The 13,797-nt window shown below is 37.8% G+C and overlaps 1 protein-coding gene across 1 annotated transcript in view; it reads left to right on the plus strand.

Moving 5' to 3' along the window:
• The window catches only part of LOC150110007 (monocarboxylate transporter 9-like), a 63,515-nt gene extending 55,013 nt beyond the window's left edge, over positions 1–8,502 (plus strand). Inside the window, exons 4-5 of the mRNA XM_090390562.1 lie at positions 170–1,105; positions 8,281–8,502. Coding sequence (XP_090246688.1) covers positions 170–1,105; positions 8,281–8,390 — 1,046 coding nt within the window. The 3' untranslated portion in view covers positions 8,391–8,502. The remainder of the gene's footprint in view (positions 1–169; positions 1,106–8,280) is intronic.
• Positions 8,503–13,797: the final 5,295 nt, after the last annotated feature.

The raw sequence follows: 13,797 nt of genomic DNA on the forward strand, positions 1-13,797 counted from the left end.
TTCCAGTATCTGACACAAACACTGTAGTTTCCCACTAGAGATGTTCAGGTCGTGAGCGATTTGAACATCTTTAGTGTACGTTTTTTTACTACAGACATAGTGCAATATTATAATAATTCTATTTCATTTATTAGAACTGTTATTATTAATTAATTAACTTTTTTTGTAGGTTGTGGATCGAGTTTTCTAAGTGTCGTGATTCCTGTCATAATCTGTGAACATTTCAAGTCTATGAAGACGACCGTTTTATCGTTTGTGTACATTGGCATAACATTTGGCGGTGTTCTGTCAGTCATAACCGAAAACGTTGTGGAGTATTATGGCCTTCGTGGTGGGTTTTTAATTTTAGGGGGAGTGTCTATGCATGCATTCATTTCTACAATTGTAATGAAATTCCCTCCGAAAAAATACTCTCTTGATGAGTCCGATAATCAAAGAGACAGAAAAAATTCACTTGAAATCGATAAACAATACGTTGACCCCATAAAGGAGACAAACAATTCTTCAAATATTTACGAAGGGGTAGAAATCTTGAAGCTGGAAACGAAAGAGCATTTAGAAGAAGAAAAAAAAGAAGTGGAACCAGCCAAGGAGAGAATGTCGTTTGTTAGATTTATGGAGTCAATACTTTCCACTCTTCAAGTTACCCTAAGATTGCTGATAAATTTTAAATTTATTATACTTGCATTCGCATACACGGCATATATTGTTTCATTCCTAATTCATTATACAGTTATAATTGATTTTGCCATCGATAAAGGTATCAATAAGGAATATGCTGTTTATCTTGTGCTGTCTGCCTCTCTAGCAGGCCTATTCTCTCAGCTGTTGGTTGGATGGGTGACCGATAAAAGAAACTTAAGCAGAAAGAAAGTTGTTGCATTTTTTATAGTAACAGCAGGAATAGATATGGCTTGCATATCCTCGGCTAACAGTTATACAACACTGATGTTGGTGTGTGTGGTTTTTGGATTTTGTAACTGTGTTCACTCAGTGATTAAAATTTTGTTTCATGATTTTCTGGGAAGAGAAACATTTGCGCTTTCAACCAGTCTCTCGATCTTCATTAGCGGATGTGTTAACCTCTTTACACCGACTCTTATTGGTAAGTAATACATCGAAAATATATCAAGTCATTTTTGTGTTTATTTTCTTTTAAAAGTAATTAATAACATATAATATGCAAATAACACTGAATTTTAAATCAAAACATAACATCATTTATCTAACATACTTCGAGATTGTCTATTATATAAATAATAATAGCAGTTTCTTAATTGCTACACTGTGAACATTCAGAATTTATCCTCACTTCCCATTTTTCTTTTTGTAGTTTGTTTACCATATTAGCGTATGGTAAACGTTAATATTAACGATTAGAGGACATATTTATTTCGTTGTCCACGCTGAGAGTTATTTCTGTGTTTTTTTATTATTATATTAAAGAACTGATCAACTACGCTTTGATTTGTATCGGCTAATATGTCGTGATTTCATGAGTTAAATACTGTAGTGGATAATCAAAACCACATTGATCCAGTTGAAAAACAGCATAATGTAATAACTGAATTGAAGTGAAGTGAATTACGTGACACCATCAGGAAGTCCAAGGACTCTTCACGGGAGGGCACTCTATTCTACTTCGCTAAATATATCTCACTTTCATCAGTGGTATAAACTATTGGAGTACAAGTGAAGTAATGACTGTTCTGCGATTGCATAAACGAGATAAAAACAAAATCAGTACGGAATATCCCAGAATCGTCGCATTGCAGACAATAGAATAAAACAACGATAGAATTATAAGGAGTGCAAAAATATGAACAAACCTTGATTTTCCTAAAATGTGAATCTTAGCTTTTTGATAAACAGAACAAATTTTAACTGTTCTATGAAGCCAAATGATATGATTCAAAAGAAGGTGAAATCTGACGAGTTTTAAAATGAGACGATTCTCTATGAACTAAATAGACTTATTTCATACTTCTGGTAATAATGGGATAATTTTTATGTTCTGAGATATTAATTTAAATATTCTCCCAATCTGTATGGGAAGTAGTTGAGTAGAAGGTGGATCAGTTTTCCGATTGCGAGAGCGGTGAGCGCTCCGATTCTGATCTGCGTACCGCTTTGAATAATAGGCTATATCTTCGGGAATTTTTCGAATTTCTTGATAAAAAGTTAGAAACAGATTTTTAAACGTACATAATTTCAGAAAATAATATTAAAAAATCGATTTTGTGTGATCCTCTAAACAGTACTGCCGCCTTAAAACTATCAAAAACTTACAAATTCGCAAAAAGAAAATGCCATAGAGGAAAAATCTGACGTGATAGAGAAAAATGGGTTTGATATTTGAAATCAGCGCACCCAAATTAGTAAAAAACAAGTCTCATATAAAAGTCAGCAAAAATTGTGTTGGACTGTGTAATCACGATGTTGGTAATTTTATTCGGTGCTTTTACAACACTATCTATCCACATGTTTTTCAAATATTAGATGTGTCAAAGACGCTTTCTTGCACTGTTTTGTTCCAACGTATATATTATATGTACTGTATTTATTATTCTGGATGCGGCCTTCCGAGGTATTTACATATATATACCACAAAGCGTACTATTACAATTTCTGTTATGTACAAATGTAGAGTACAGTGATTTTATTTTTATTTTTATTTTTTTTATACAGCCTATATACATATACACAATTTATAATAATAATAAAATAATAATTCGTTCATCTATTTCTTTGGGAGGCTTTTCTGATTTCTTTCTAAAGTTTTGCAGAGCTTATCTGAGGAAGAATAATAGATGGCGGTGGTTTCATGGTTATGTTTCTATACTAGTCGCAAGCCAGGTGTTGATTTTACTGTTTGTTGGTACGTGCTTTGAAGACTTCAACTACTATTACACAGTTTTATTTATTCTTGCAAGTAGGGGTTGGATTTAGAGATGGTGTGTTTGTTTATGTCCTTGTAGCGGTGTTTTTGAGAGGAATTTGTCATAGGTTGGTGTGTATGTGTGTGTGTGTGTGTGTGTGTGTGTGTGAGAGAGAGAGAGAGAGAGAGAGAGAGAGAGAGAGGGTAACAGGAATTTCTCTAATTGTCATTCTCGCTATAATATTTATATAGCGCCGTTTTCAGCTTTTTGTATGTTCCTAAGTTTCTCTCGTCGAACGGCAGTTTGTTTATCATGTCAGGATCACAGACGTTTTGGGTGGCTTTGCTGTATGATTGTTGTACTTATATGTTATGTAGTTTGTTGTCTGTGGTCTTGTTATCTGATATGTTGTTCTGGTTACTCTATAGGTCTTTCATATGGCTGTAGTAATGTTTTAACATGATTGTGTGGTGGCATAACTGTTTCACTTTAAATATTTTGTGTTCTGTCCGTGCTGCCTGCATAAGAGTGGGTTGTTCCCAGAATATCAGTTTTACCATTTTATTTTGCAACCATTGTAACCTGTTAAGCCTGAAGTCTGCGCATAATGCATATGATGTGATTGCGTATCTTAAAATGTTTCACATAATGCTTTATAGCAGACACATAATGTATTTTAATCAGTATAGGTTGCTTGCTATTATCCTAAGCTTGGTGTGTAGGTAGTTCATATGGCTATTCCAACTTTGATCAGCATCGTGAAGTCCGAATTAGTGTGTTGTTTTCACCTGTGTGAGGGTTGTGGTTTTAGGTTCAGCGCTTTGTGTATAGGAGGTTGAATGTTGGATAATAAGGTATTTAGTTTCTATGGGCAGGATTTGAGGGGTTTTGAATATCATTAGCTTTATTTTTCCAGAGTTTATATACGTACGCTGTTCAATAAGTAATAAGACTATATTTATACAGAAAACAGATTACCTTTAATTGCCATCATTTACATGGTCTTTTTCGAAGTAACTACCGTGAGACGCGATGCATTTGTCCCAACGTTGCGTCCACTTCTTAAATACATGTGAAAGTCCGTTTTTTGAGAGTTCTTTCAAAACCGCCTCCGCAGCTTTTACAAATGCTTTGTTGCTTTCGAAATGGCGGCCTCTTAGTGGTTTCTTGAGCTGAGGAAACAGCCAGAAATCGCACGATGCGAGATCAGGACTGCATGGAGGATGTGGTAGGATATCTGTGTTGTTCTTCTGCAAAACGTCCACTACACAACCAGCAATATGTGGCCTTGCATTATCGTGGTGCAATAAGAAGTCATTCTTCAGCAATGGACGCTTCCTTTTGACGTGCTTGATGATAATCGCTGCTGTGTTGATCATTGTCTCTGTGATGGACGTTGAAGGTCTTCCCTCACGTTCAAGATCTTCCACATTTTGCCTTCCTTCCTTAAACGTTTTATGCCAGCGAAAAACACTTGCCCTGGACATTGCTTCATCGTGGAAAGCTTCGGGTATCATGTTAAAAGTGTCCGATGCCGATTTTTGCAAACGCACACAAAATTTAATCGCATAACGCTGTTCCAAGGACTCTTCCATTTCGAAGACTGGTAGCGCGTCGTAGGCTGGCCGAAACAAGCTTGCGTTTAGTCACGTGACACTCTGGCACATCACCCGTATATGCCATCAATCAACCTCTTTTGTTAATACAGACAGCAACATTTCTTTTTTCCACAGAAATTAATATTGTGATAAGTGGTTTCGCCACGGTAAAATTAGTCTTATTAATTATTAAACAGCCCACGTATATTCCATTTTCGGATAACCAGTTAGTGATTTGATTGATGTCGTGTTGCATATTTGTGTAAGCGATATTTGCGTTGTTGTGGAATGGATACTATGGCTGTGTTGTCTGCGTACTGGAAGATTTTATTTTTTAGGGGAAGATGCCTTATGTCCTGTGTGTATATGTTAAATAGAATGGGAGGTAGGACAGCTCCTTGCGGTACTCCACAGGTTACCAGTACCTCTTTGCTGTACGCTGATCCTTTATGCGTGATGTGCTTCCTGTTTTTCAGGTATGCTTTAACCCACTAGAGTAGACGACCTCCGATTCCGATATACGTTAATTTCGTTTACAAGGTGTTGTGTGTTAGTATGTTAAATGTTTTTGTTAGGTCAATGAATACGGTTAATGTTATTCTGTTTTTATCCAATGCAGCGTTTATTAAGTCTGTGAAATCTTCCAGGAGTGTTGCTGTTCCATTATTCTTTTGAAAGTCATATTGTGTTTTGGGTATGATTTGAAATGTTTCAGCGTATGTGGAGAGTTTGCAGTCCAGGATACGCTCCACGATTTGGTTGATTACAGACAACGTTGCGATGGGTCTGTAATTACTTATAATGTTTCTTTTTCCATGTTTGTGTATGGGTGTGATTAATGCAGTCTTTAGTGTTTCAGGTATGTGTCCCGTTTCGAAGATTTTATTTAACAGATTTTGTATTACTGGACATAGTGAGTGTTTCTTGATGTCTTTTCGTCTGATTCCGTCTATCCCCGGTTCTTTGTTAGGGTTAATTTGTGAATTGCAAGTGATAGTTCTTCTATTATTACTTTGGGTAACCATATCGACTGGGTTGCTGGTGGACCGAGTGGAGAATGTCGTTTGTGTGAGGAAACGTTGTTTCTTGTATTTTTTGAGCAGAGTTCATGAAGTGCTGATTAATCTTGTTTGCCAACTATTTGAGGGGTTTGGGGTCGCAAGCAAAGCTGTGTTTTATTGTTTCTGAGGTAGTGGTTCTGTGTATATTGTCCAGCACTTCATTAATCAGGTGCCAGGTTTCCTGTATATCGTTCTGAGCTGTTGTTAATTTGCTGTAGTAGTTTCTTTTTCTGTTCTATTCTGTGTTGATAGGAGATTCCGTTTTCTTTTGTATTCAGTTTGTAAAGCGACATTGTTGGCGACTTCTTAAGTTGTTTCCATAGGGCATCATTTCTTTGTGTGTCTGTTAATATGTTGTCTGTTATCCATGGATTTTGTTTGGTTTGGGGGGGTATTTATATTTTTTGTTGATGCTTTGTTATATATTTTATTAAATGCAAGTTTAAGGTTATTATATTTCGTCGTTTACTATTGTTTCGTTTGGAATGCTATAATACTGTTTTGTAGTCTCAGTGAATTTTTTGAGTTCTGGTTCAGTGTGTAACTGTAATGCTGTGAAATAATGGCCTGCCAGTTTGCATGTAATGGCGGCTGCTGTGCGGCTGTTTGGAGGAGCTCTTATATTTATATGATCGATGCAGGATGAGGTTGTTGTGTTTCCGACTCTCCTTCTCGTGTATACGACTGTATGGATGGGGTTATGTTATATGCCGATAATAGGTCTAGGTCTTGTTCTGTGTTGTTATTTATTTTCCTAATGTTTATATTAATGTCTCCTATTATTATCAAGTTTTCTGAGGTACCTACTTCCGTGGCTGAAAGCCATCTGTCTAGTTCTAGGAATTTTGTGGTGCTTAAGTTTGGTGGTCTGTATATTGCGTTTAATATCAAGGAGGTTTCTTGTTTGAGGTTTTTAATTTCAATACATATGTTTTCTGCGTATTCTAATTTATAGTTTATATTTGTTACTTCTAATTTATGTTTGGTAAATGTTATTATACCACCGCATCGTTTTGTTTGTCTGCAGTGTTTGTGTTGTTCGAAGTGTGGCATTTGGTAGGTGGATGCCTCTTCGTTTGTCGTAGATACTTCAGTCATTATTAAGATGTCTATGTCTCTATATCTTCCTTCAGATAAGCTTGCAGGGTCAGCCAGTATTTTTGAATGCCTCTGATGTTGATGTGGAGAATAGATAGTCCTTTTTTGGGAATTGTCACTTGTTTCCATTCTGTTATTGATTTCAGAATGTGGCAATTATCATGTTCCGGGGTGATTACGTCTGCTTGATGGTCTGCATTCATGTTGGTTGGTGTGCTGTTCCTTCTTTACGAGTTGTCAATATTCCTTTCAATGTGGCAGCCTGTTGAGGTCTTCTACGGATTTGTTTCGTTTGGTTTTGCGTCTTATGTCTTTCTAAGGAATATGTTGCTGTCTATTATTCATAGGTAATTGTTTTCCGATTTTAATTTCCTTGCTTGGTAGAATATTTTCTGATAATATGGCGTTAGGTATTCGGACAAGTATATTGGGGTATTGTCGTGGTATCCTTTCAGATCCTTGACTACTGTTTTTTTAATCCTGGTAGCTTTTATAAGTGTAGTTTTTGTTGGGATGTTGGTGAGTCGCACTACGACAGGAGAAGGACGGGAATTATTTCCTCTTTTCCTTTTTTGATGCACTCACTGGATGTCTTTTGATTCAACGGGAGAGCCAATTTTTTCGGCTTAGTTGTATTACGGTGTCTCTTAGATGTTCCGTAGCAATTTCTGGGAGACCATCTATGAGGAGATCATTTTTGCACTGCTGTTGGTTTAAGAGTTCATACTGTTGCTTTAAAGAGTTAGTTCTTGTCGTCGTTCCGTTGTCTCTTTAATTAAATTATGCTGTCTTTCCGTTAGCTCTTCAACGCAGTTTTTAATTTCTCTAACGGTCAGCAATACATCTTCTACCGAGTTATTATTAAATTTAATAAATTCCTCATAGTGGTTGAATTTTTCTGTAATTTGTGCGGTATGTTTTTGAAATAGTTCACCAACAAAATCGATTAAACAGTCTTTTAGGTTTTGTAATCTATTTTATAGTAATGCATTTAAAGTTGGCTCACCTGGGTTTCCGTTGTTGTTTTCTTTGTTTTTAATTTCCTCTGTTGTTGATAGCTGTTTACTGCCTGCGGTTGATTTCTGCATGTGCTGTTTTCCGCTTGCGGTCGAAGGCGACATTCCTTTGTTGTCTCTGCAATGGGGACACTTCCACTCGTCACGATTCCTGTTTGATTTTCGCTGCCAAGTAGTCTCAGACAATCCTGAACATCAAAAATGCATGTTTCTTTGGCAGTTCTTACATGTTACATGGTTTTCTTCCCCGTTAGGTCTTCTTGGCATTTGTAGCACTTCATATTTATTGTTTGACGATCTTGCTGTAATTTCTAATATGGCGACTTCCTTTGTTCTCTTCTCGTGTAGTTGACCAACGTATACTTCGAAATTTGAATACTTATAATTTACTCATTACTTAACAGATACTTACAGATCTCTAGAGAGATCAAACAGGTAACATTTTCCATCTACGCAACGCTTCCGATAAGCGCTCTTGATTTCACAAGGTGATAAAATTCGTCTACCACTAAATGCATTATCAACACATTATGCCCGCAGTATGCGTACATGACGTTACTTTTGAAGTTGATCATAGCATCAAAACTAACTAATTAATGAAATTCTAATTCTCCTTTTGCTTTCGTAGGTTACTTCAGAGACACTCTACAAAACTACAATGGTTTGTATTACACATTTGGTGCTACAACAACGGCCTCAGGATTGTTAGTTCTATTTCTCTCTAAGAAGCCTCAGTGATTGTGAAACCAGAAGTCTACGTCTAGAAATAAAATCGAATTCATTTTTTGAAATAAAGTATAATTATGTATTTTGTTATCACTATCCACTAATTAAATCATTTGTCAATCGATTCCTTTTTTTTAAATGTTGCTTTGATAATTTTTATCAATGAACCGAATGGTTTAGAATTATTCAGAGTCAGATAAATGATCCGAAGTGGTTTGCAGCATTAATGTCCTGTATACTTTTATGCACTGCAGTGGTTAACATTTCTGGCGGCAAGATATAATCAATCTTTGGGTGTTGATTTTATCCCTTTATCGGTTTATGAAAGAAAAAAAAGGAAATTAGTGAATTTCCTTAATAACCTAAATCACTATTAATTAGAATTAATAATGTTATTCAGTGAGCATTTGTCTCTTCCATTTTTGGCTAATTAGTAGTGTTTTTCACACTTACTTGCACAGTGCGTTTTGGGAAGTATGTGTCTTGAAGATAAGTGTTCATCTTAGTTCATTTTTAGTGGGGGGGGGGGGCTGCATTCGCAAAACATTTGCGGCCGTTTAGCGTAGGAAGGTTGCGATGTCTGGGATATCGGCTTCTCAATGAAGATGACCCCTTTTTTTACGAACCTTGGAGCGTTGAATGCCATGAAGATACACTTGTTTTGTATGATTTATATTTTTCTGACGCTCAACTCCGTCCAGTATCTCTTGCTTGGCGATCCATATGTCACTGTAGGGTTTATTATCATTTTGTATAAGCAGCTTGATTCTGTGCCTAGTCGACTGCTTCGGTTCAAAAATAGATAGCGTTTTCATATTGCTTTGTTTGCTTTTGCGCACGCATAAACTACATGGACTGTAAAGGGGAGTCATTTGTCTATATCCCTAAGTGTTTGGCGACTAGCTTCCATGAGATGGGGGGGGGGGGTGAAACACGATAACCTCATCTTCGGAGTGTGTCTGTTTCCTCGTCAAGAGGACAGCAACACTCTTGTCTCCGTTGACGTTGATATACCATTTCTTGAACCACTGCTATGAGATAGCGACCTGCAAATTTTCGGTTACAAATCTCGGATGTGGCCAGAATTGAGGTATCGTCCGCGTATATAGCCACTGCTATGGTTGCCACTAAGGGGGGATGTCAGCCATATAAATAGCGAAGAGTAAAGGTGACAATAGGGGAGCCCTGGGGAACTCCTGCTCCAATCCTGCGTTAGGATGATCGAATTCCCTCTAGTTTCACGCGAAGCTTCAGATCCTAAAGATAGCAACCGATAACGTTGGAAAGGCTTAATGGGAATTTGACGTCAGTTAGTTTTTCGAGGTTACTCCGGTTAGAAGGGGTTAGGAACTCCGTGTCAGGCCTTGTGGAATGCATTTGCAACGTCAAGAAAGACAACACAGGTGTGCTATTTCCAGTTATATCCCACTGTTCGATTCTCACGATTTGTTGCACAGTGGAGAGATTCTCGCAGAAGCCAAATGTTCATTGGGCATGACGGTTTTTCTTCTAGTGAAGTTTTGCACTCTTCTCAGAATAATTCGTTCGGCAATCTTTCCTGGGCAGGAGAGCGGGCTCACTGGACGGCAGCTCTGGGGGAACTTCTTTGCTTGCTTTTTCCGGTTTCGTGATTAAGATTATGTAAGCTTCTCTCCTAAGTGATGGAAAGTAGTGAAATATTAGCATCGAATTAATGATTGTTACAAGGCGCGTAATGTGTTTGGCTATATGGGGTAGTTGTTTCCTTGTTGGAAATCCCATCTTGATCCGGTGCTTTCCTTTTCCTTAGTTTCTTGACTATTTCTACTATTTCAGTGGGTGACATTGTTTGGGTGAAACCGACAAATTTGGGATATTTGTGGGTTTCAGCGTGCGGTGTTCGCTGGCATGAACATTCTTGATGAAATCTTGGTCTGAATTCGTACAGTTTGGACTACATTGTTTTTTCAAAACTCTCATATGAAACTTCTGATCTTTAGGCATCATAATTGATCATACCTGTTTCACGATGGACTGGTGGTAAGGACTGGCGGTCTGATCTGAAAGATTTTGTCATTTTCCATAGTGAATTGTGCTCGGTGTTTAGGGACAGCAATTTCTTTTCCTTCTGTCGGTTCCAATGATCTCTCAGAGCTTGTCAGACTGAATCTATGGCTCTGTTGTGGATTTGTCGATATTCAGGTGGGGGAGGGATCAGAATCCTGTGTTACCGGCACCTAGCTCTGTTCTTCTAGCAGAATGGATTCTTGATTTCTTCTGGTAGATGGTCGGTGTTTGAGAGTGGTATTGCAGATGTAACAGCTCGGAGTAGTGTTGTTATCTGGTTTTTTCAGGTTGTTTATTGAAGTGTTAATCATCTCTTTAGATGTGATAGTTGGAACTGGGACTATGAACTCGAGGAATGTGTTAGCTAGCTTTCTCAATTTGATTACTGATAGATGGTCAGGAGTATTTTCCTGTTCTAAATCTAATTGAAGTAGTACTGGATTTTGGTTAGAATTGAGGTCATCTACCGCATTCAGCTGTATTGATGAGCGACGTTTCGGAATATGGCGATGTCTAAAATGTCTGGTCCTGTTGTGCTATAGTGTATGTGGGTTCTAGAGGTCCCACAGCTAATATATTCCTTGTGGCGGCGAAATCGTTGACGATTTTACCTTTCCGAATAGTGGCCCTGCTATTCCTGGATTGGAGTCTCAGTCGCCTACTACTACTAGCACTGCTCGGTTCCTGTATCTCCGCTAAGTCGACTTTAAGTAGCCATTTGTGGAAACACTTTGTGCACAGAGTTGATTTCCAGGCTATGTGCATTGGCAGTCTGGATTTACACTCCTGTGATCTCAATGTTAGCTGTTGAGGGCTTTTCGATTTTGCTGTGCTCAATGTTGTGTTTAATAAAGATCCCCGTGCCACCTTTCCTGGCGTTGGACCTGTCGTCGCCATATAAAACATAGTTTCTGAGCCTTGGATTGTCGGCTGGGTGAAGATGTGTTTCGTTTACCAGGGTTAGGTCGGCATCTGTATGCCGACAAGGTCTTCTACGTTCGTCAATCACCACTGCTTAGTGTGAGAATTCCTTGCATTTATCTCACAAATATGTTTGTGGCTTCCTGAGTGGTGTTCAATTTGTAATTGCCAATAAGTAGGTCTGCCAGAATGGCAGTAACCTTATCAGTTTTTATCTGTCACGTTGGGTTGCTGAGGTTCCGGTATTGTTGCTTTTTTAGATGCCGCAACTTCTGCGTATGAGGGATGTACCCGTGAAAGTTATGGGCATCTTCGGAATTTTCCGGGTTGGTTGCAGTAGGTTTTTTCCCCTCTATCTTGTTGTTAGACTTGGCCAGAGACACTTTCCCCAGATTCTCGGAGATCGTGTATTCTCTAAACTCGTTGTAGTTGGCTACATGTGGTCTACCGCACTTGACAGATTTTACCGGTTCAGTTCACGGTGTTTTTGCAAGTAGAAGTTGTGTGATTTTTCTCAGACTTGACGTAACGAAATTTTGCCTTACAGCAGCAATGGAATGGCTAAATTTTTGACAGGGTGACATTGGCCATTGGATTGCCTTCGGCGTAGAGATTCTGGCTTGATAACCAAATTGCAAACAGTGGTGAAGTCAAAAATCTCGTCAAAAATCCAAGCAGGCTGTAGTGGCATTCAGATGTCGCGACACGAGCATCACAAGATCTGACATGTGACAAGAAAATGCGCCATTACAACTGTAGTGCAAGAAACGATAGATATAATAGGATTAGTGCTGTTGTCGACATTCTCTGAATGATATCCTCAGATAAAACCTGGATTTGTAACTGAGTAACCTTTAATTTCTAAATCTCCTGTGTCCGTAAACCTTTGTCTACTAGTCAGTACTTCTACTCATCAGAAAGAAAAGACAAAGAACTTGATGAGGCTACTGCTGCTAAACTCTGTCCCTAACATGTTACTGGTAAAAAATATTTAATTATTATAATTATCATTATTATTAGAATAATAAGGACAGTCGTATACGCAAATTATAACATATAATGTAAAGTTAATTTCGAGCTCATGAGCTACACACACACACACACACACACACACACACACACACACACACACACACACACACACACACACACATATATATATATATATATATATATATATATAATCTTTATCATCTCCTCTATCATCTGTATCCATATATCCACTCTATCATCCCCAAAGTTTTACAATTTAGGGAATCTATTCGCACAAAACGTGCACATAATATTTACCTAAAAGCAAAATTTGTACTGTTAAATGAAAGAATTGCGGACACTAAATATATTTTAGCTTCAGCATTCTCTAAAAAAAGATGCATTAGAAAATAATCTGATTTCTTCTTTAGACAACACATCTTGAAATGAGGTTAAAAATATCAGCTCACACCATGCGCTTCTAGATCCCAACACATCAATCAATTGTCTCTCATTAGGAAATTTAAAACTCGTCCATCTTCAGTTGGTTTACAAGACCTAAAAATGTTGTCATAAACAAATCCGCACAAATCCTTTCTTCAGCAGAAATAAGCTTACTGTCTAAAGGGCTCAACTTCGTCCCGTCTCCTACCTCTATTCCAAAGGAACTCTTTCTACCCAAAGTAGAAAAGGCTGCCTCACATCTCCCAAAACAAGTAGCGAACCTACTCAGAATTGAAACTATTTTTATAATAAACAACAGTCGTTGGCCTGCAGATAATTTATCTCGTGCTAAAAGAAAAGCTATCCACCATCTTCGTAATGATAATGACATTATTATCCTGCCAGCAGACAAAGATAATGCAACAGTCGTACTAGACAGATCTGATTATCGTTCCAAGATCAACGATTTATTAATACATGATAATTTCTCTTTTTTTTACAAAGTGACCCTACGGGGGAACTTCATAACCGAACCAACACCCTTCTCAAATCAACTTCGGAACTTCCAAGACACACACCAGGCTATCTCTCCGTTCTCTTCATACCCTAATTCCCCGTTTGTACGGCCTTCCGAAGATTCACAAAGCAGACACACCTTTAAGACCAATAGTTGAAGGTATTGACTCACCTGCTTAAACCTGTCCAAACACTTTGCCTCTTCCTTAAAACATCTCACTGGTAATTCCTTCTCATATATCAAAAACTCTGAAGATTTTATATCTAAGGTAAAAAATTTAAAACTCAAGGAATCTGACAGAATAGGTAGTTTTGACATTGTCTCTCTCTTTACAAATGCTCCCACAGAAGAAGTCCCCAGTCTACTAAAAAACAAAGTCTCCAAATTTTTTTTTCTCCCTATTAATGCATATTAATGCATAAACTCTGGCTATTTCTCACTTGAAGGAAAAATCTATAAACAAACCAGCGGCTTAGCTAAGGGCAGCCCGTTATCTACAGTCTTAGCCAACATATTTCT

Source organism: Typopeltis vanoorti, chromosome 1 (genome assembly GCF_054136105.1).
Source record: "Typopeltis vanoorti isolate ZY-2024b chromosome 1, IOZ_Tvanoo_1.0, whole genome shotgun sequence".
Classification (NCBI taxonomy): domain Eukaryota; kingdom Metazoa; phylum Arthropoda; class Arachnida; order Uropygi; family Thelyphonidae; genus Typopeltis; species Typopeltis vanoorti.